The following is a 23662-nucleotide window of genomic DNA, read 5'->3' as shown; positions in this document are numbered from 1 at the left end:
ATGCGGTATTTAAACAGGCTCTAGGCATCACTTTTTAATCGACTCCAATGAAATACCGAAAGATGGATTATTTGGATTTAGGATGTTGTTTATTTGATGGATATGTCGCAAGATGGGGAGAGGAGAGAAGTCACGAACCCGCTGACAGAAAATATTTTTTCATTTTCAATGTTTGCTTGGCTGACAGACTTATAAAGCTGTAACCGAAAGAATTGCGGATCATGTTACTAAAAAGCGGTAACTAATCTAAATATAACAGAAATAAATTGAAAGACTCACTACTTGGGCGCGATGAATATTTAGGGAAACAATGAATCCGTAATGATTGTGTTTGCAACACACAAAGACGTGTTTAGTGCATGCAGTTCTTATCCGTCCCTGCCTTTGAAGACTTGAGGCGTCTCCTACCAAGCGATTCTTTCTTCTTATAAAGGCAAGAGTAAAACCGCGATTTTGAAAATTGAGCTCCTCCGCACTAAGCCCTACGACAAGCGATATACATAAATAGGGTAATATTGGGGGGAGGGGAGAGTTATTTATTTTCCGTTCATCGTCAGCGGTTTCCCCGGACGAAAAAGCAGTAATAGAAAGACTACGCATTTTGTACGTCGGTGGGGTTGCCCAAAGACGACGGAAAACTGTGTTGAAAATTTCTACTGTTAATTAGAAAACTAAATTCTATCAACGCGCATATCTTAGAATTGAAATTTCGATAAATATTCAATCCGCAGGGCACTTTTTTTGACAGAGGAAAAACTAATTAATCTACAAACGTCATGCAAATAACGGAAACAGGGTAATCAACAGATAAAGCGGGGTCTGCATTGGATAGCTATCAACCACTCACATGTTGCCAGTTCTCCGTCTCGTAATTTCCGGTGATGAGGAACGAGACTGACTCAATTCTCTAAAATACATTGTATTCTCAGGATTAAATCCGAAAGAAGTTACATTTTTCCAAATATAAACGAATGAAACGCCGTGAAAAATAAATATTCATAGCCTAAGCAAGTTTCACATTTTTATATTCATTTCGGCATTTTCACAGGAATAATCGAATTTTCCCCCGCTGAAATCGGGTATTTGGATTACTTAGTGCAGCCATCAGGGTGATTAATTCATTTGCAATTAGTTAGATTGGATAACATTTTAGATATTTATTTCATTCAAACAAAAACGTACCAACTCAAAATAGGATATATCCAAGCCATTCCTTCTAAAATTTCAGAATCGACTTATTTTTACTCCGCCAAGGCCAAAGAAGCCATTCTTGACTTTGGATGAATCAACCGAAGAATTTTACATTTAAAAATAAAACGATTATTATTATAACTTGTTAGTATACAGTTATAGATATCGGATAACAGGTATAGTTAAAAATTTGTTTAGAATTGACACAAAATTAATATTAAATATTGCTCACACATTTTTACCCAAGTTAGTTCGACAAAATATTATATTTAAAAAAATGCTACCCACGCAGCAAATTAATAGTAAAATCAACCTAGAAAATCGTTTTTCAACACAACTACTCTCTGTAGGCATTAAGCGAAAGAAGCAGTCTTCAGTTTCATAGATTAGAGATATTTACACATTTGAAAAATAACCGCTTAAAAAACAACAAATCTCGATCGATATGCAGAAGGATCGTGTAATAACGAAGGTCGTAAAACAAAGCACTTTCTGCCATCCTAATTTAGTCTAAATCTTTCTCTTAAATCAAAATGGAATATGTAAATATAATAATATGTCCAATGCTTACAATACTTATATGCAATGCATCACAATTTTCCAAAGTGTGAATCGCGAGAAATTTCCTATCAGACAAAATTATTTCCACGGCGAAGATGACTGTTAAATGGCAAATAAAAGTTATGGCCTTTTGTGATGGTGCGATAGAGGCACCCATCCAGCATTAAAATTGCCCCCCGCCACATCTGTAATGTCCTTCAAGGTATTACATTTTTCTTCAGTGCTGATTCTATTTCCTCCATTTAGTTTTTCACCAACGGCCTGGAAGAATCTTTTCCGGATGCTACTCCCCAATAATGGCCATTTTTCTCCTTACTCCCATGCAGCTTCTTTAGATTCGTGCGCCTTCCGATGGTTAGGGCCAAGAGGAGAGTAAGAGCTAAAAATATTGTGGAGAGCATAAGGATGTTAAGGTAATAAGGATATGACGGCGAAGGAAGTAATTTAAATTAAGTGTTTTAGAAACCAAGTTGCTCGCCGAAAGCCACGCCTTCCAAATGGTTTATTCGGCGGAAAAATTTCTCCCTACTATTTTTAATCATTCCTTAGCCAGAACCGTACCAGAAAAACCAATTCTCGAAAGCGCAACACGTCTTCCGCCGTGGAATTATCGCTTAGAGCCGAGAAAAGGTCTAGATTTCTTCGGCGCTATATTTTCCTTGGTCCCCTGGCGACTATGAGACGCCGATAAGCCACTTTTGGCCCGCCGTCAGGTTTCCCGGGGGCCGAGGCTCTCAGGACTTGAACCCGTGAAATTCGATCAAAAGAAACACGAACTATCCAGAAGAGACTCTTATTATCCATTTCATTGTCACTCGATATTAGTATTGGACTAAGGGCTATGCTGATAAAATATAAAATAGATATAAGTAATGAATAACTGATCGTAGCACTTTTCCACTTGATAAAAATATTTTTATTTTACGACCGGGTTTCGATGTATTACATCATTATCAGGTTCAGACCTGATGATGATGTAATACATCGAAACCCGGTCGTAAAATAAAAATATTTTTATCAAGTGGAAAAGTGCTACGATCAGTTATTCATTATGTTCGACTTCCACCACATCACGCCTGAAGCTACTCAATTTATAGATATAAGTAGTTTTGCGCATTATTAAGACTGCATATTTATAATTGTCCATCATTTTGATATCGCCGTGATTTTGAGTATTTGCAAAACTCAACGGCCATGCTCGTGATTTAGACAGTGCTCGAATAGCGTTTGTAATACTGTGCCGGAGTGAGGAGCACTCCAAATATCATTTTCTGCATCAGTACACCGTAGTTTTCGATGCAGCGAAAGGAATCAAACAGTAATTTCGCCTACCTTCGTAAACTTGCTTCTAATTGAGTGATTATTTTTATGCAAGGGAGTATGATAGCCTAAATGCATTTTTCCACGGCGTATAGGCCACTTTTATCATTGTTGGTGTTGGTTTTAGTTATCAATATTTCATATTTGTCCAATTTTATAAGAACTGTGACGTATTTTTGCTGCATTAATGCTCTGGAAGTCCGATTGAACATTTCTGTGAGCGAATTTATTGCCATAGAGGTTACGGGTTATTATGTTACTCCCTTCTCACCAAGTAGGAGCTTCAAGCTTTCATCTCTCACGTTTTATAGCTAAACCGTGTAAATGCTAAGATATTTAAGAATCCGCCTGCATATAGCGTAGGAAGAAAGATACTCCAAGTCCCGGTGATATTTATTCACAAATAAAGAGTAAAATCCCGCTAAATACCGTTTTAAAGTAACATTTAAATCCAATGAGGGCACTGACGTTAGCTGTAAACGTTTGGCGATTTTGGATCACAGTTATGGAAAAGTAACAAAAACTAAAAGAAGAATCCACTTGTTTACAGCAGCACAAGGTGGGACTCCAGCTCTAAATCGACCCTCGGGAAAAGAAACGAACGACCACTAATCATGTTCACCATTAATACACTTGACTATGCGTCTTCAATAAATTTCCGTGATATTGCCCATCAACGAATATTTCGCATTTTCTTTATCGATTCAGGAGAGGGTCGGGCGTCCACAACTCGTTATTACGCGTATATAGGCAATACGCCAATCCTGTAGGGCGAATTTGGCGATGCTCATCGGCTCTACGCCAGAAACTTCATTTCATAAGTCTACATCTCTCTCTTATCGATATGAAACAAATATAGACATGATGAAGATATGTCGTCAAATCGCAAAGACTTGCCTCAAGATTCGCGAAAAATCGGATTCTCTTTGAGTAACGACAAGGCTAAGGGCAAAAGTGATGAGTCTGGGTAAAAAATTGAAGATCCCGGGTATAAATTAGGAGGCTATCTTTAAGGAGCGTTCGCAAAGTGAGAGCGTCCCAAGAGGGCGGCAGATAACGGGCGGGGGTGTTTAGTGGGGTGGAAAGGGAGGTGGGGACGGGTGGCGAGGAGGCGGCGGCGGGTGTGGAGAGGGAAATGATGGACGGGAGGGCGGAAGTGAGGGGAGGCGCCCTCATCGCCAGCACATTTCACCCACTAAAATTGATTAAAACCCATGCATGTGTGTGTGCGTGTGTGTGAATGTACGTGTGTATCTATGTATCTTCCAAAACGAACGCTCTTCAACGAAGACATATCCACATATATTTGTGTGTGTGTGTGTATATATATATATATATATATATATATATATATATATATATATATATATATAGGTCGCCGTAGTCCAAGGGGTAGAGCGTTGGACTTCTGACCGGAGGGTCCCGGGTTCGCTTCCCGGGTAAGTCTCTGGGCACCTGCAGCTCCACCCAAGCTATGCGATATTTCGGGTTCCAGATCTTACAGGAAAACCATAACCGGCATGTAGGTACGCACGCTTTACACCTCTGTCCACATTAAACCGACCAATAATCAACAATATCTTCATTTCGACAGCTGTCACCCATTCCATACGAAACGCTCCATCCCCGTCTCACTCTCAATCCGTGGCCTCCGTCTCTGCAACAACACCCCCTCCCAATAGAAATACTTGGACCAGCTACATGACACTCTCAGAAAATGTGGGTATCCTGAAAACCTACTGAACAGTAAAATTCTCAAACTGTCAACGCAATAACACTCCTCTCCCCAAACCAAATCGCCCGAAATGACCTGACCTTATCACCCATTTCTTCCCCGGAACCCACAAAATTAAACATTTAATCCCGGACGTCTTCCCAATTATTCATAACAGTCAGTCCACATCACTTTAATTCCCACATTGTCCCTGCGTTTCGTTTAAACGCCCGTCGATCTTCAAATCGACAAAACCAACTGCGTGCACCCACGTGCCTTCCCCACCCCAATTCGCACCATGCAACCGCCCGCCCAACCGCTGCAAATGCTGCCATCTTCTAAGACCCTCCCCCTTACTTACTACCAACTCCCAACCCGATGCCACCTGCACCTCAAAAAAACATTATATATCGCCTCTCCTGTAACTTCTGCCCTGCCTTCTACGTGGGTAAATGCACGACCACCCTTTCCCTCCGCATGAATAACCACCGCTATTCTATCTCCCGGCTTCCTTAAATATTCCAACCCTACCCACACTGCTTCCCACAACCAATCTTCTGATGACTGCTTCTCCGTGTCGGTGATTGAAATCCTTCCCAAATCTGCAAGTATCATAGATGTGAGAACCCGCGAGACGGCACGTATCTGGGTGTCCCAGTCATTTAAACCCCCCCCCCCCCGGGTTGAACCAAGCCCACTGAATGCATCCAACAGCTGCCTTACATATCCCCTCCCACCCTCTTGTTCATTTCCAATTGACCCTTACCTCTCATTCCCTTACCCTTCCCCCGCACATGTCCTCTCCGCTCTTCCCCGAGAACGCCATTCTGATGACGACGGGCATGCCGTCGACACCACCTTTGTGAGTGTCCCAATTTTTTCTCCCAATTTTCCCAATTCAATCTATCAAACACTTTTTCGAAATCTACGAAACGGGCAAATACCTCCTGGTTGTGTTCTATATTCCTCTCGATTAATAATCTCATTACTGCAATGGCATCACGCGTAACTCTCCCCTTCCTAAACCCAAACTGATCATCCCCTAAGTAATCATATGCCCTACTCTTTATTCTTTTGTTTATGACCCTGAGAACAACTTTAGCTGCGTGGGATATCAAACTGTATTGTGCTGTAGTCCTCACATGATGTAGCCTTTACCTTTTTCGGAATAGGAACTAAAACTAATCTCACAAAGTCTTCCGGCCAGATTCCTTCATCATAAATACTACGGATCAGCCCATTTAGCCTCTTCCTCCCACATTTTCCTAAACATTTCAATAGTTCCGCGGGAATTTTATCCACCTCCATGGCCTTACTTAGTTTCATATCCCTTAATGCCCTTTCTATCTCATCGTCTAGTATGCCTGGACCTAAGCTTTCTTCCTCTACGTCATATTCTTTTTCAATGTCTAACTTTGTTGGTCTCAGGTCTTTACTATACAGTTCTTCAATATACTCCTTCCATCTCTCTTGGATCTTTCCTCTATCAACTATTATCTTACCCGCCTTATCTCTAACTGTTGGCATAGATCTTCCCGATAAAGATTTAACTTTGCTGTACAGCGCACCGATTTCACCCTTCCTCTGCAGACTTTCCATATCCTCGCACAGCCTCTTCCACCATGCTTCTTTTGCTTCATTTGTTGCCCGTCTCAATTTATTGTTTAATTCGTTGTACCTCATTTTGCCTAACTCTGTATTTATATTCTTCCATATTCTTCGCTCAACCATCTTTGTAATGATCTCATCCGTGATCCATGGTTTCCTAGTCCTTTTAGCGTTAACGGTTCCAATAGTGTCTTTTGCGGCTTTGGACGACCCTTTCTTGATATTTCCCCATTTTTCTTCGATATATACATATATATATGTGTATATATATATATTATATATATATATATGTGTATATATATATGTATATATATATATATATATATATATATATATATATATATATATATATATATATATATATATATATATATGTGTATATATATATGTATATATATATATATATATATATATATATATATATATATATATATATATATATATATATATATATAATGCCAAGATTGACAGGTGCCGTGGTGAAAAGGTAGCGAAGGAAGTCTGATATTTTTAAGTTCCTTTTATCATTTTGTACTTCTAATGAACTTAACCGATATACCAGAAGGATTTAAGCCAAAGAGCTAAAGAAATCATACGATTAGTAAATTCTTCACTGCCATTTCAGGAAAACAATTGCTGGCGTAAACGCAGCTGCAGCTAAAATATACAAAAATTTATGAAAGAATATAAAGAAGGGTGTGTCCCTTGCGGAGGTGTTAAGTATTAGTTTTAGACTCATGATGTTGGGGTATATATATATATGTATTATATATATATACATATTATTAATATTATTATTATTAGGTAATCTACCGGTTAAGGTAGGTTTTTGGATAGACACTGCTGCTGAATAAAACATTTTATGACTTCTAACAAAACACAAAATCCAGTATCCTACTCTATGTCAGGTCCCTGTTCATCTCTGAGTACTTTCTTCCTCCTTTCATCCCGTCCAACATCCCTATCCTGTTCCTTCCCTTTCCTCGTTTGCCTAATATTCTCCCTTCTGCTACCATCTTCAACATCCCACTGTCGGTAAATACCCCCTTCATCCACATTTCCTGCCTCCATAGGATTTCTTCCAACAAACCCCTCTCTTCGCCCACCATACCAAGTACTTCCTCATTTGTTTTTTTCTCAATCCATTTTTTCTTCTCTATTCTTCTCCACACCCATATTTCAAAAGCCTCCAGCGTACGTCTATCCTTCTGCTTCAATGACCACGTTTCCGCGTCGTACGCTACGCTCCAAAGTTTTTACCAGTTTTTTTCTTAATATCCTTACTCAACGTCCCTGTCATCAACTCCCTCCTCCTTGTGAAAGTCTCTTTGCCTAGCGCAATTCTTCTCCTTACGTCCCTACTACTTTGACCGTGTTGATCCAAAACACTTCTGAGATACGTAAACTGTCAACCTGCTCCAGTTTTTGCCCACCTATTTTGATGTTTGGCTTAGCCTTTCTCTTTCCAGAAAATCGCATAACCTTTGTTATATTAATATGGATTTTCATTGTCATACCTGTCGTACTGAAGTTCCAACTCACTCATCAATGCTTACAACCCCTTGGCTGACTGACAAATTAAAGCTTGGTCATCAGCAAACCTAACTGATTTTACGAATTCCCCGCCCACTGTCATTCCTACCTCCAGTTCTTCCCATGCCTCTTTATCATTTCCTCTACATACATCATATATCATTTGCCCTACTCTCTATCATATATATATATATATATATATATATATATATATATATATATATATATATATATATATATATATATATATATATATAAACACATATAAGACGCACACAGGGATTTGGGGAAGGTGGAATCGAGCGGATAACAACCATGAATTATCTTTCTTGATCGGGACTCGAACCATGGTAAAGGAAACTTGTTTTGCACAAGAAATCTGCTCGATTCCGCCTTACCCACCTATCCTGTGTATCTATTTTCCATGTGAATGAATATGCGTTTGCCATTTGGTGGGTTTTCGTGTTTATATACACGTTTGCATTAAAATTCAGAGGAAAACGTTTTAAAAAATTTATTTTAGCGAAAATAACCGACTTAAATATGTTGATATATTCCAGCCACCTTCATCGGCTTGATGAGGAACCACTATTGGAGACACCTCGTACCCTTATGAAGGTGGCTGGGATCACTGACATATTGAAGTGAGTTTTTTTCCTGTTGGTTAATATTAAAAAGAAAATTTCTTTTGACCACATAAGAACGGCTAATCCTTGTTCCTAAGACATAGTCCCATACTTTGCTCCCATCTCTTCTTATGCCCGCCACCGCCTTCCAATTCCCAATTACTGCCAAACTTCTCCTTCTAGGTGTACAGGCAATCATCTCCACTAAATCACGTGCTCGGTATATTTATTTATCCCTACAACCGTGCTTGGTGGAATGCATACTTGAACAATCACCACGTTCGTTTGTTCAGCTTTTATTCACAGCAATCTATTTTCATACCTCACTTGCTCCCGTTCCTTCTGCTGAAACTGACAGCGTAACTTATGCTTCAGTCATCCCGCTATCTCACCTCTCAAAACCTTAATATATAAATATTTCGATGGGTGAAGGCGAAATTTCAAGGATTCCGTTAATGAATTTAAGAGTGTAAATAATTCAAGTGGAATTTTCCACAGTTGGTGCAAATAGCAAATTAGCATTAACAATCCAGTCGCATTGAGGTGTATAAATTCAGGATACTCCCACTTTGTGCACACTCCGTACATAGCTGGATCGGCAGTTGCAATTGGACTACTCCAACAAGCGAGGCATTTTTGCCACAGCTGACATATCTTGAACTGGGTCACAGGGCAAATAACTTGACGAAATGCACCCCACAGCGGGATTCGTTGCCACGACGTTCGCTGCCGTCGCAACGGTCGCCTCCCCTCGTCACCATCGGGCTGCTCGGACTGCTTCAGACATTCACGAGTTTCGCTGACGTACCCCGGACGGGGGTAGGACGGGGAGGGAGGGGCGTCTTGGCTCAGAGTGCCGACCTTGACGGGTAGAGGCGAGGATCGAAAAAGGTACGTGGTATCTTGCGTCAATAGATGGAGACTGCAAACCCTCACTCATCGGCTGATGCCCATTCAAATACGGGCGGGATAAACCATCGCTCCGATACCTCCATCCTCTCATCCCTCGTCCTTGGTACATCCCCCGTGCATGCTCTCCGCTGGAAAGCGAATGGCGTGGAAGGGGACCCTCCTAGGCTGCTTAGCCCCCACCGCACTTGAAACGCCGACTCCCAAAGAAAATTAAAGCTAATGCGACATTGATTTCAGATTTAATTAAAAATGAAAAATTGTTCTATTGGAAGAAAATATTTGACGCTTAAAATGGCTTCTGAAACGATCAATTTTAAGCGAAAAATGTATACTATGATGCTTTCCTACAATTACGAAGGGTCATCACCTGTGCAACGCTTTCATGTAATGCATGCTTCAGACATGAATCTAAATGTGTGCAATGAAATTTCACAATAAAAGCATCAATTATGTGTTCTAAATTGTATAGATTTACGATTATAAGTATGCACGCTTTACTGTCTATTGAATATTCTAGACATTTTTAAGCTTATGATGCGCGCGAAAAAATTGCGAATTTATAATTACATGGACCTTCGATAATAAACAAAATATCTGTCTAACTACGCGCATATTTATAAGAGATGCTAATTATAAAGATGCTAATACAGCTGAGTAGCACCTCTGCTTCACCCCACCTCAGCGATTTATTCCCGAGAAATGAACCACTCCCGTTAAGAAATTCCTTTAATTTCACTAGAGAAAATATAGTAGAAGTTGTGGGCAATTTATGATAATGATGGATTAGAACTTAAAATTAGGGGGTGCTATATGAGGATAAATCTCGGGCGTCGAAAAAGTTATGCTATGAGAAATAGTTTGTGATAGCGGGAAGATTGCGTGAAAAAGAGGAGCATTTTTAACTCACAAGCAACGACGCAAGGAAACCATTTGTCAATGATATCTTCTCAGCAATAATAAATATAATTTAATGGCTACCGCAAGTGAACGTGTTTTGATCTGAGAAAAGCCATGAAATGGTCAAAATACGAGAGTGCAGTAGCACCTCTGCACACGTACATTTCTGTGCAGCACAGGTGTACACCATATTGGAAATTGAAAAGATGAACACTCACCGGGGATTCACTTTCAAACACAAAAGCGATATGGAATTGTGTTGTTTTCACAGAATCGATGCACATTTTTCCTCCTTTGTCATATCCACGAATCCGACTAAGTGGGAGCCGGGCCACAATAATACCGCAAGCCTTCATTGCGATTGGCTACCAATCTACGATGGACGTGAGAGCGCGCGTCCCCGCCCAACCCCCAGATTTCCTCAAAGATCTAAAGACGTGGATGCTCGCGCGGCTGTTTGCGGGAGAGGGAGGCGAACAGATGGAAGATAACGATTTTTCATACCCACGAGCCACACTTGAACATTCGCATTGGTAATTCGCCAGCGCAGTTTACTTCAGCGTCATGAAATTTCATGCCAAGCTCCAAATGCCATCCCTAACACGCAATTTAATGATTCCATTTGATGCACTGCATGACTGGCTAAAGATCAGATGTGATAACGAACGAAATTCAGCACGCGAGTCACGTGTGCGCTATTTTGTCCATTAAATCCCAATCACATGTGCTCGCTCGGACTGATATACTTAATCAAGAAACGGTCGAACACCTTCAATTTTTAACATGACTACCTGCATTTCAGACGAAGTTTCCTCAAGTAAGTTATTTCATTCATCTGAACGGAATGAGTAAAAGAATCATAAGACTCGCGTTAGTACTCGGTTGCGAGAAATCACGCATCCGAGTCCGATAACTAAGAATCCCATTTAGATCGAATTATTACTTCCACTAGGACGATGTTTATTACGGTGTCACATCAATGGGAATCATTAAAGTTGCATTTAAGTGCAAGAATATGGCGCTTGCGCTCTGAATGGCTGGCTGTTGGGTATTTGAATGAATCTTAATAATTATTTGGAGCTCATTTGGAGAAAATGTGCTCGAATCGCAAAATCTGCCGCAGTCATTGCATTAACCATCACTTTTCCAACAGCCTCTTTACATGAATATGAATAACAAAGGAGGTGGTGCATTTTGGTACTGATTTCTACGCCTTTTCTTCCCTCAAATTAAAACACCATTTAGATGTGTTTTATGCTTTCACGTCTATCGAAACCTTTTTTACAGTCGGCGCAGGAAGTTTTTGAGCTCAATATCATTGCGTGTTCGTATTATTCTACGTACACTTATTACTTTCACCAATGGAATATCTTACGATGAATGAAAATTACCACATGGTGAGGAGGCCTAAAGAGCATGTTTTGGCACAGCGTCCTATTTCCTCATTTGATTATTATTCACATATTTTACATTTGAATATTTGCTCAAACTGCTTTAAATGTTGATACTACGGACTCTCATTTATCATAAAATTAAAGAAAGCTTTTCAAATGTTTATCTATATAATTGAATGTCCTGGTTTTCATTTTACCAAAGTATTTTTCATTATTAACTGCGGTTTAGTTATCCCAATATTTGCCCTGAGTATAAAGTGAAAAATATAAACTTCTGAATCATATTTTTGCATTCCAGACTTTATTGAGAATTTTATGAGGAAGTGAAAACGTAAATTTTCAGAGACACACCAGAGAGAGGAGCATATACCATTGTTGTTGCTCTATATGTCGCAGCTGTATTAGAATGCATATAAGTGAGATGGAGAAGGCTGAGTCGTCATTATATAAGATTCACGACCATAATTTCCTTAAAGAGACGCAATGCAACATCTAATCTAACAATTTAATAAAAACCGATAGACAGCCTCAAACACATAAATAGATGTTACATTGAAGTCATTTTAACGGTCCAATGAAATACGAGTACATACAAAAATACTACGATTAAATTGTCCATTTATAAAATTTGAGGTTATGCAATCAAATCCTTAACTAAAACACTCATAGAAAGAGACTCTTAAAATTCCCATCCTTATAAATCATATTCTGTGACGTTTTAAAGTAATCAACTCCAATACTTTTCACAGTATCTGCTTTTATCTCTACTAGTACTATTCTCTCAGTTGCTTCTTCTATGTTGAGTACACTTCTCTTCATTTAATACTATGGCAACCCCTCGTTGGCTCTCGTCCCCGCCGCTGTATATTATTCTATAATTATCACTCCAGTAATCCCCGCTATCCTTCCATCTCACCTCGCATAGACCTAAAATATCTAATTTTCCCCTTCCATCTCTCCCTTAATATTCTCCAATTTCCCTATCATCATCATCATCGTCCTAACATTCCACGTCCCAATTCTAACTAATTTGGTCTTCTTTTTCTGCGTCTTCTGTCCTGCTGCTGTCCTGCTATATATAGTATACATACATATACATATATTTTTTTTAAGGTAATCTACCGGTTAAGGTAGGTTTTTGGATGGACACAACTACCAAACAGACATTTTATTACTCCTAACAAAACACAAAATCCATCATCCTACTCTATATCAGGTCCCTCTTCATCTCTGAGTACTTTCTTCCTCCCTTCATCCCGTCCAACATCCCTATCCTGTTACTTTCCTCTTTTGCCCAACATTCTCCCCTCTATCGCAGTCTTCAACATCCCACTGCCGGTCAACACCCCCTTCATCCACTTTTCCTGCCTCCATAGGATTTCTCCCAACAAGCCCCCCTCTTCGCCCACGATACCAAGTACTTCCTCATTTGTTTTCTTCTCTGTCCATTTCACCTTCTCCATTCTTCTCCACTCCCACATTTCAAAAGCCTCCAATCTACTTCTATCCTCCTGCTTCAATGACCACTTTTCCGCACCGTACATAGCTACGCTCCATATCAAAGTTTCTACGAGTCTTTTCTTAATATCCTTACTCAACGTCCCTGTCATCAACTCCCTCCTTGTGAAAGCCTCTTTGCCTAGCGCAATTCTTCTCCTTACGTCCCTACTACTTTGACCGTGTTGATCCAAAACACTACTGAGATACGTAACATACATATATATATATATATATATATATATATATATATATATATATATATATATATATATATATACATTCAAACACGAAATCCCGCCAAACGGCGAATAAATACTCATATATACAGAAACATATATAAGGAAAAGGGATAGGACCCACGGATCTCAGGGTAAATTACATATCCTCGATAGCTCAAGTGGTTAAGAGCATCCGCCCGGCAAGTGGAAAGATCCGGTGTTCGAGTCCCGGTTGAGGAGATATTTTTACTCTTGTGATCCGTTCGATTCCGCCTTCCCCACCTCTATTGTGTTCGTCCTTTATACGAGTTCCTATCCCTTTTCCTTATATATGTTTCTGTATATATGAGTATTTATTCGCCGTTTGGCGGGATTTCGTGTTTGAATGTGTATTTGGCCAATGTGGCTCATCTCTTTCTTCTGGCTATGCGTGCCACGAAACGCACTGTTCTTTTCCTGTATGATGTTGTATGAATTCTAACCACTGTCCTTTCCTCTTGTGTATCGTCTATTTCTCCTTTGGTGGGTGAAACAGCCCCCTGACGCCATCTCTTGGCTAAAGAATCGGGGCGCTTGGCGACATATATAAGACCCACGGATCTCAGGGTAAATTACATATCCTCGATAGCTCAAGTGGTTAAGAGCATCCGCCCGGCAAGTGGAAAGATCCGGTGTTCGAGTCCCGGTTGAGGAGATATTTTTACTCTTGTGATCCGTTCGATTCCGCCTTCCCCACCTCTATTGTGTTCGTCCTTTATACGAGTTCCTATCCCTTTTCCTTATATATGTTTCTGTATATATGAGTATATATATATATATATATATATATACTATATATATATATATATATATATATATATATATACACATATATATACACACATATATAAAAATATATATATATACACATATATATACTTATATATATACATTTTTATACATATATATATATATATATATTTATATACAGGTATATATATGTAGTCTGAGATCCTTCTGAGATCCACCAACCCTTTGGCGCCCCCCCGTGACAAATTTCCTAATATTTCCCCTACTTGCAACCGCCCCCGATTTAAAACCTGCCTTCTTATTAGTTCTACTCCCCTCTCCCTTCATCCCCTCCTTGCCCCCTCACCTCGTTCCCACGGTAATTGCCTCTCAAAAAACATTATTTACCTTTTGTCATACAAACATTGCACTTCCTTTTACATAGGCGAATGCATTACGCCCTTATCCATTCGAATGAATAATCAACGGTACTCCTGCAATTCTGCCTCACTCTCTTCTCTTCCTATCCCTTCACACGCCAATTCCCACAACCTTTCATTCGACCAGTGTTTTGCCCTTAGCATCCTAGAATCCCTACCTGATTCAGCCACCAATATAGAGGTGAGAACTCGTGAATCCGCCTACATATTAGCTTTCCGTTCTTTCAAAATTCCCACCCTTAACCGCCATCTTTAATTTCCCTCCCAGCATTCCCTCCACACCTCCACTCCCCGCCCATACCCCTTTCCACAGCAACAGCATATTTTCAGTCTCACTTGAAGAAGGCCTCTGAGAGGGCCGAAAGCTCGAACTATTTACCGTGTGAGTGTTCTTTTAAATGTTGCTATTCTTTTCTATTTGTGTTATACTGTGTTAGCCCATATACACATATATATATATATATATATATATATATATATATATATATATATATATATATATATATATATATATATACCCACCTCTATGCCGACAGAGGAGGAGATGGACTTCGCAAACCACGTGGCTAACCTTTCGTCCAAACCCCTTAGCTCAAAACTTACTTCTCCTTTGAAATATGACCCCTGATTAACCCCCACCCCCGGAGTAATCCACGCGACTATCGTCGCAGATGTATTGCATTTTTGCCGGAATCTCCAGTGGAAGGTGTTTTGGAAATCGCAACCATTACCCTAGATATTGTCCAGGCCCCTTCACAACTCCCTAATTAAATTCAAGCATGTTTCCGCCAAGATCCCCATCCATTTCTCTCAAATCATCCAGTATTAGTGTTATAAACCTTCATCTGTCTAGAATTTCCAACCCGCCTTTCCTAAAGTCCCTCGATCCTCAGCCCAACCTGTCACCTACCAAATCCTTAGAATTAAGAAGATTAATTAATAATCGAAATATTATCATTACTCCTGCGGACAAAGGTTCATCGGTTGTGGTTTTAAATCGAACTGATTATACAAGGGAAGTTAACAGACAACTCTTTGATACCCCTGCTTGCCGGCATATACCCGAAGACCTGCATTCCGCACTTCATGAGGAACTCATTAAGGTCTAATTCCTTCAGACATGACCCTTCTCTCGCCAACCCATCCACGCACCCCTCATTTCTTTATCCTTCCGAAGATCCATAAATCTCACAATGCCGGTCGTCCGATTATATCTTCCCGTAACTCCCCAACGGAAAGAATCATCTCCGCATTTGTAGATCACTAACCTGCCGGCAATTGTTAACTCCTTACCGTCATTTAATAAAGATTCATACCATTTCCTGGAAAGGCTAAAATCAACCTCCCTCCCTCCAGATACCGAGATTACCATGGCCACCATTGATGCCACATCCCTTCATACATCCATTCCCCACGCAGAAGGTCTCTCTGCTCTCCAAATGCTACCTCTTCCAACGCCCTAAGCCACACATACCCAGCACTGAATTTTTCCTTAGTCTTTCCAACTTCATCCTCACCCGTTATTCCCTCTCCTTTAGCAATAAATTCTACTTGCAGATCACGTGTTGTGCCATGGGCAGCAGGTTCAGCAGTTCCTAGGCAAACCTCTTTCTTGGTCTATAAGAAAAAAATCCTGATGAAACAACTCCTGAAACCTCTATTATGACTCAGATATGTCGATGATATTTTCCTCCTCTGGCCACATGGTACTAATTCCCTGAAAACATTCATTTCCTACCCCAATGCTTCGTCCTCTATCTCCTTCAATTCTGCCATTTCCTCCTCCCAAATCACCTTCCGAGATTTAAACATATCATTAATAGACCAAAAATTTCAAACTTTTGCAAATATAAAACCGACCAACAAACAACAATACTTACATTATAGCAGTCGCCACCCATATCACACCAAACACTCCATTCCTTATTCCCTTTCCATTAGATGACACAGAATCTGCAATTACCCCGACTTCCTTGATAAATTCCTCTCAAATCTACACCATTCCTTCCTCCAACGAGGTTATCTTGAATCTCTCCTAAACAAAAGAATCCGAAGACATGCTTACACTCCAAAACCTCCCTCCACCGCAGAAACCCACCCACTTTCGATTTGAACCACATAATTCTCTGGCGTAGTCTCTCTGAGATCAATCCTGAAAAAACTCTACCCTATCTTCAATAACCATGATTCCACCAGCAACCTTTTTCCAAAATGCCCCTCCGTTTGTTTCAAACACCCCGCCAACTTATCAGATGTCAAATCAACCAATCCAGTCCTTAAATGCCCGCCCCATCCAAAGCCACTCCCATGCCCTGCAATAAACATGGATGTTAAACATGTCCTTTTCCAAAACCCGAACCCCATCACTCCCCCACCCGCTTTTTAACTCTCTCACACCAACTCCTTACTCCTCATGTACTTCCAGCATTGCAGTTTACCTTCTGAAGTGAAAACTATGCCCAGCCTTTTTATATTGGACAGTGTACAACACCCCTCAATAGTAAAATCAATAACCACCGGGCCTCATGAAAGAATTCTTCCCTGATTGGGATGATCCCAATCCCGAAACACGCCCCCGAACACAACATTCGCTCTCCATTCAAACTCAAAACAAAAGAGCAGTTATCTGGCTCCTGAATTCCTGAAAATTACCTAGGTATTAATATCAGACATTAATTATCCCGATAATCACATATTTTCATCCCTCCTCCGCTCCCAAAATCTTCCATATTATTCCCACACTTCTAAAAATTTCCCTCCCAGCTCTTCCCCTCGCAAACATTTCCCCACCTTCCACTTCCATTCAGCGTCTCCAGCCCCTTCTTTTATACTCTTTTCCCCAGTCCCTTCCTTCTCTTCCTTGAGAAAAATGGCTAGTACCAACGAAAATTCTAAAATGTTTTTTTGTGTATTTCTATGTTTTTGTTCGCTAATGCTAACTTTACATACATTACATACGAGGGTCATCCGGAAAGTAGTACCCGTTCGTGAAATAAAGACACAAAAGTAAATATTAACAAACATAAAAAATTTTATTTGAAAGAGGATACTTTAAACTACTTCTCAACATAATCTCCAAGCAAATTAAGGCATTTGTCATAACGTGTGACAAGTTTCTGTATTCCTGCTGCATAGTCCTTCGCCGCCAGCTCATTGAGATACGCGAGGGACCCATCTTGCACAAATTTTTGCATAATGCAGATGGTGTTTAACAATTTCATGAACAATTGTTCGAGAAACATTGGGAAAATGCTCACAGATGTCATCAATTGTGACGCGCCGATCGTTCCTCACGAATTCGTCAACTGAGCTCACCAGTTGGTCTGTAATGACAGACGGTCTCTCCGAACGCTCATCGTCGTGTGTGTTCCCCCTCCCCATGTTGAAGTTGCGACACCACCGCCGAACAGACGACTCGTCCATTACATTGTCTCCATACACCTCCTTTAATTGGCGATGAATATCACATGGGCGAACGTTTCTTGCATTGAGGAATTTAATCACTGCCCTCACTTCACAACTGGCGGCGTTCTCAATTTTTTTAAACATTGTAAACAATCACAGAAACAACACAGGCAATGCTAGCGTCACGCACTTGGCTCAGAGAAGGCAGACAAGCCACTGAAGCTATCTGACCTCGTCCAGCGGCTACTCGCGTCGTCAGCACTTCATGCGGCACGAACGGGTACTACTTTCCGGATGACCCTCGTATATACGAGGTCTGTTCAAAAATAATCGCGAATTTTTCATTTTCGCGGGTTGCGTGGATTTAACTTTAGATTTTTTTGTGACGTTATGTTGGTACTTATGTGTCTCACTTATGCCGAAAGGTTCGATCATTTTGAACGTTCAGTAATTTGTAGACAGTTGTTTTGCTTAGACGTGTTTTGGCTTGTCTCCGGTTTTTGCCTGTTCCAAGAAATGGATCAAAGATTCTGTATCAAATGTTGTGCGAAAAACGAAATTAAGTGCGCGGACGTATTCCGAATGTTGACTGTGACATATGGAGAGGCCACCTTGGACCGAAGTAACGTTTATCGGCGGTACAAAATGTTTTGAGAGGGCCGAGAAGATGTGAACGACGAAGAGCGAGCCGGGCGCCCGAGCTCAACAAGAACAGACGAAAACATTGATGAAGTGAAGAAAATAGTATTGGCCAATCGTCAAATCTCCGTTAGAGAATTTGCTGAGGACCTAAACATATCGATTGGCTCGTGCCATTCGATTTTTACCAATGATTTGGGCATGACACTGGTTGCCGCGAAACTCATACCAAAATGGCTCAATTTCGACCAAAAACAGCAACACATTAACATTGTTCTCGCATTAACTTGTGCCCCATGCCCCTCCACAGGGTCATGGGGCACAAGTGTATAATATCTAATGGGCATTACTTTGAAGGGGACAAAATAGATATTCATGAATAAATAAATAATTTTTGAAAAAACACAAGTTGCGATACTTTTTGAGCAGACCCCGTATATATTTAAAAAAACATGCACACAGTATTCAAACCGCAGGTCGGTTTGATGGGTGATGGTAGAGTTCACCCAGTACTAAGCCCGACGGCGTGTGAAATTCACACATCAGAGTAGGGGGGTCAGTTCCTTTCCTTGTGCCGGGTATGGTTTCCCAGGATGATATGGTACCCGAAAAAATGTATGGTGAAAGGTCTTTCAAGAAAAGCAATACCACATGACCATACCTTATTTTAATTTATAATAAATTTGGACATGGAATTGAAGATATTTTGCGTATATTTATGTAACCTTGTTTTATCACGTAACAATTTCCCCTAAAAAAGATCAACCTTCTTTTAAAATGATGCTGCATTTCACGCTAAAGGGAAATCATACCTAAGGCGCAGACTATAGGATTTAGTGCAGAGACACGTTGCCATACATCATAATTTCAAAAAAGTGATCATCATGAATATTGGTCGTATATGCGTTACGGAAATGTGACCAAGGAAAGTGGCTAAATCAAAATCTGAGATTAGAAATCGCTTATAATCTTCACTGAAGTTCATACGTGAATTCTACTGATACGAGATTTCATGATTTACCTAGAAATACCTGCGTAATGACTCGAGATACTTCGGTGGTGCAATGATTTTACTGTCTGGCGATTCCCGCGAAACACTGCCAGTTATTCCCAAGATCGAGTGCTGCCGATAAAATAAACACTTTCCTGAAATCATCAAATATGTGTCGCTATATGAAGAAACGTCAACCGACAACAAACATGAGAGTTGCATTGCTGAATGATCCATCTGCTGATGATTTTTCCCAGCAGTTGTTGACTATCGGTAATGGCCGTGTTCCTGTCGACGAATCGAGCGGATTGATTTCATTTCCTCGGAATGTTTGCAATTCCGTTTTATCAAAAAATTGGTCCCGAACATCTGAAATGACTTTCAAGGTCACGTCCGGTCAAGTGCTTACAATGCGCTTTCGTGCGCATTCGTCCCATATGATAATTTTTAGATATTAATAAAATTTTGGCAATTGTGGACTGTTTCGAAATGTTACATGTCACTTGTTCAGAATTTTGTAGGTTTAACGGTAACTTTAACGCTGAATGATACTTATGGCATCCTTCCAACAACGTGGCCGCTTTGCCAGAAGAAGCAACTGCTACCGCAAAGTCCGATCTCGCACGAACAGTGGCCAAAAGCAATGATATGAGGAATGTCTTCCTAGTCCCAACAGGGGCATTCAGGAAAAAAAACCCACCATTTCCATCATCAATTGCCTCCATTAATGTATCATATTCTTCCTTCTGTTGAGGGTGCATCGGGGGTATATTCGTTTGAACTGATTGGTCTAATCCGTGTCGATCACATTCACGTTCACGTTCCAATACTCGATTAAACGTGTCGTTCATTCCACGATCTGGCGTTGTCATTCCTAACTTCACTAATAAACTGACGTACATTAGGTAACACATGTCTTCAACCAACAGCAGTCTGGTTATGCATCTCCTCATTTACCTCAACATCGAGATCTCTTGAACTTACATGTATTCGACGTAAAATGTCTTCTGAAATTTTATCCTTGTATTTGTTCCACAGGTCACGTGGATTGGATGGGAAGCATGTCGAAAGGATGATAGCAAATAATGTGCATATCTGACTTGGAGAAGCAGAAATAGTTGCTTCAGCCATTTTCGTGTCCAATTATTATCGTTTTGAAGTACATTGAGCTTTTTACATGCAGCACGAAAAATTAGGTTTACTATACCATACATACGTAGTGATTCGAACGATGTTGGCCCTCGAACATTCACCAGTAACAACCGCAAATAGAAGCGTTCAGCATTCTTTGGACGAACTGTATAGATATGGCGAAGAGCATCAGTGGAACGCACATCCGGATGACCAGCAACCACGTCACCTTGCTTACCACATTGAAATTTCTTCGATGAAGCGATACCATACGATACAACGATACGATACGTTTACGATATTTAATGGGTATTCTACTATTCTGGGCTGAGACGAATCCGAAAAACCAAATATACTTAAAATCGACAATACGATACGATATCACAAGACGATACTTCTATGATATTTTAATGGTTATCCTGCTATTTTTGGCTGAGATGAATCCAAAAAACGAAATATCATTATAATCGAAGATACGATACGCATACGGTATTTTTATGGTTATTCTGCCATTCGGGCTGAGTCGTATCGAAAAAACCGAATATCATGAAAATCGGTTCAGCCGTTCCAGAGTTATAAATGGTGTAACTAACACGATTTACGACTTTCTTTTATTTATATAAATATATAGATTGAATAAAGAAAATGTCTTTCTGACAAGCCATTGTAACACATTTTTGTAGTTTTATTGATTTTTCCCCCTTATATTATCATCAGAAGTCAAATATGATTAAAATCGGTACAGCCGTTCTTGATCTATAAATGGTGTATACTGAACTGTTCATTGATTTTTAGGCGGTACGAAGTTCGCCGGGTCAGCTAGTTTTCTTATTATATAACTTTGTACAAATCTTTCACAACATATCATTCATTCCAAATAAAATAAGTATGTTCCGATACTTCCCTCGCTAAGATTGAATTGAAAACATTTAAATTCCTTGGGTACCGATGTGCATCCTACAAATCTAAATTTCTATTACAGTATGCCATGCATCAAAAAGCCCTTGCGTCATGTAAGTAATACATTTTATTTGAATTTTATTATTAAAACAACATTGATATTATTAAAAACAACATTGACTGCAAAGTAAATTTTCTCGAAATACAAGCGTTTTGCCATTTGTGTTGGCGTCAGATAGAACTAGTTGAACCTAAGCACACGTTGGTATGACAACGCTAAGCGCAACGTTGATTGCGGCTTGCCCGAGTCCTTCTCAAACTTTATGTGACCAGGGAACAAATGGCGTGAATCTCCTCTTCGCATTTACCTAACCCCCCCCCCCCCTGCCTCCCCATTCCGCATGAGGGCATAAGTGTGAATCAAAAGTACGAGTCCTCTAAACAACACTCAAACCCATAATGAGGCACACACACAAAACAAAAGCAGGCACACGAACAACAAACCCCCTCCTAGAGGCCACTCAATGAAAGCACTAGTGCGCAGGGAAAAAAGTGCAAACATCAGAAGATTAACCGAAGAGGGCAATACACACGAGGGGATACTGCAACGAAAGAAACAATCGAACCAGCATAAAAGCATGAATTTTTCTTTCATTAATTTGAACATGATAACTACTAAGAAACATATTCGTAGAAACAATATTAAGAATAATAAACCCGAAGTTTAGCTCGAGAGACAACTGCACAAGTCATCTCCTACCGAGCCCTAAACGGCGTGTGCAGCTCACACTTCAGTGTACGGGGGGGACAGTCTCTTTCTCATTCCCTGTGCCGCCTATGGTTTCCCAGGAAGATCTGATACGCAAAAAACTACAGATCCTGAGTGAAGATGAGGGTACCCGGAGTCAAACCGGGTCATCCGGTCAGAAAGTCCTGCGCCCCTAACCACTGGACCATCACACCTGATAGCATAGTGACCTCTCGAAATGACAAGAATTTCCCCACCGTCAGAGAATTTCTTCATGAAGCATTATGGATATGAATAAATAAACAATGGGAACATTTAATAACACAAGTCTTTCTTGTGTAAAATAAGCCATTTCATGTGATCTTTAGATAATTTAAAAAATATTTATGAGCATCTACGCAAACTCGGGTTCCTTTAATCAAATTGATGAGAGGAACCCGGTTTTGCATTAAATTTACAACCCCTTGCTTATTCAGATAGCAATTCAATCCAGATGAGAAGACTATCTTCTCATCTGGATTTAAGTTTTCACAGAGATTTCTTAGTGGGTGTCCAGGGTCCTTAAAGTTTAACCTCTGCGAAAAAGTGTTGGGTGGAGGTGTTTGGGAGGCCGACTGAGTGAGCGGCACATATTGTTCACATTCATGCACGTAACGCGGATCCAAGGGGGGTCCGGCGCCCCCCTTGGGAAGGGAGCAGTGCGCGCCACGTACGTATATCTGGTCCCGCTTGAAGCGCTGGTGGAGGTTGGCGGCGAAGGCGTCTTCGGAGAGCGGCTCCAAGTGCACGGCGTCCCAGGCGCCCACCTCCTGCTCGAGGCAGACGACGTCGGGGGGGCGTCGGGGGCGGCGGGGGCGGCCGGCACAGCAGCGGCGCCGGTGGTGGGGCGGCGGCGGCGGCGAGGGCGGGGGCGGCGGAGGCGGGGGGGGACTAGAAGGGGCGGCCATGCTCCCGCCCGCCGCCTCGCCCCCGGCCCCCCTCCGCCGCTTCCGGCCCCGCCCCCGCCCCTCCGCCCTCCTCCTCCGCCCCTTCCGCCACCGCCGACGGGGCCCGGCCCCTCCTCCTCCTCCGCGCGCCCCTCCTCCGCAGCGGCCCTCCTGCAACGGGGGAGAGCAAACACGAAACCCTTTGGTAAATGGAGAGTCCGGGGGCGGCAGGGCAATGAG

At 41.0% G+C, this 23662-nt stretch overlaps 1 protein-coding gene across 1 annotated transcript in view; it reads right to left on the bottom strand.

Annotated features, from left to right (window-relative positions):
* Window positions 1-23443, bottom strand: part of LOC139694749 (unconventional myosin-Ia-like) — a 151489-nt gene extending 128046 nt beyond the window's left edge. The window contains exon 1 of the mRNA XM_071593253.1: window positions 23210-23443. Within this exon, the coding sequence (XP_071449354.1) occupies window positions 23210-23443 (234 nt within the window). The remainder of the gene's footprint in view (window positions 1-23209) is intronic.
* Between the last annotated feature and the right edge of the window lie 219 nt (window positions 23444-23662).

This window comes from Hetaerina americana, unplaced genomic scaffold, assembly GCF_022747635.1.
Source record: "Hetaerina americana unplaced genomic scaffold, ioHetAmer1.1.p SCAF_54, whole genome shotgun sequence".
Lineage (NCBI taxonomy): Eukaryota > Metazoa > Arthropoda > Insecta > Odonata > Calopterygidae > Hetaerina > Hetaerina americana.
Note: the sequence above shows the minus strand (reverse complement) of the source record. Positions and strands in the feature narration are given on the sequence as shown.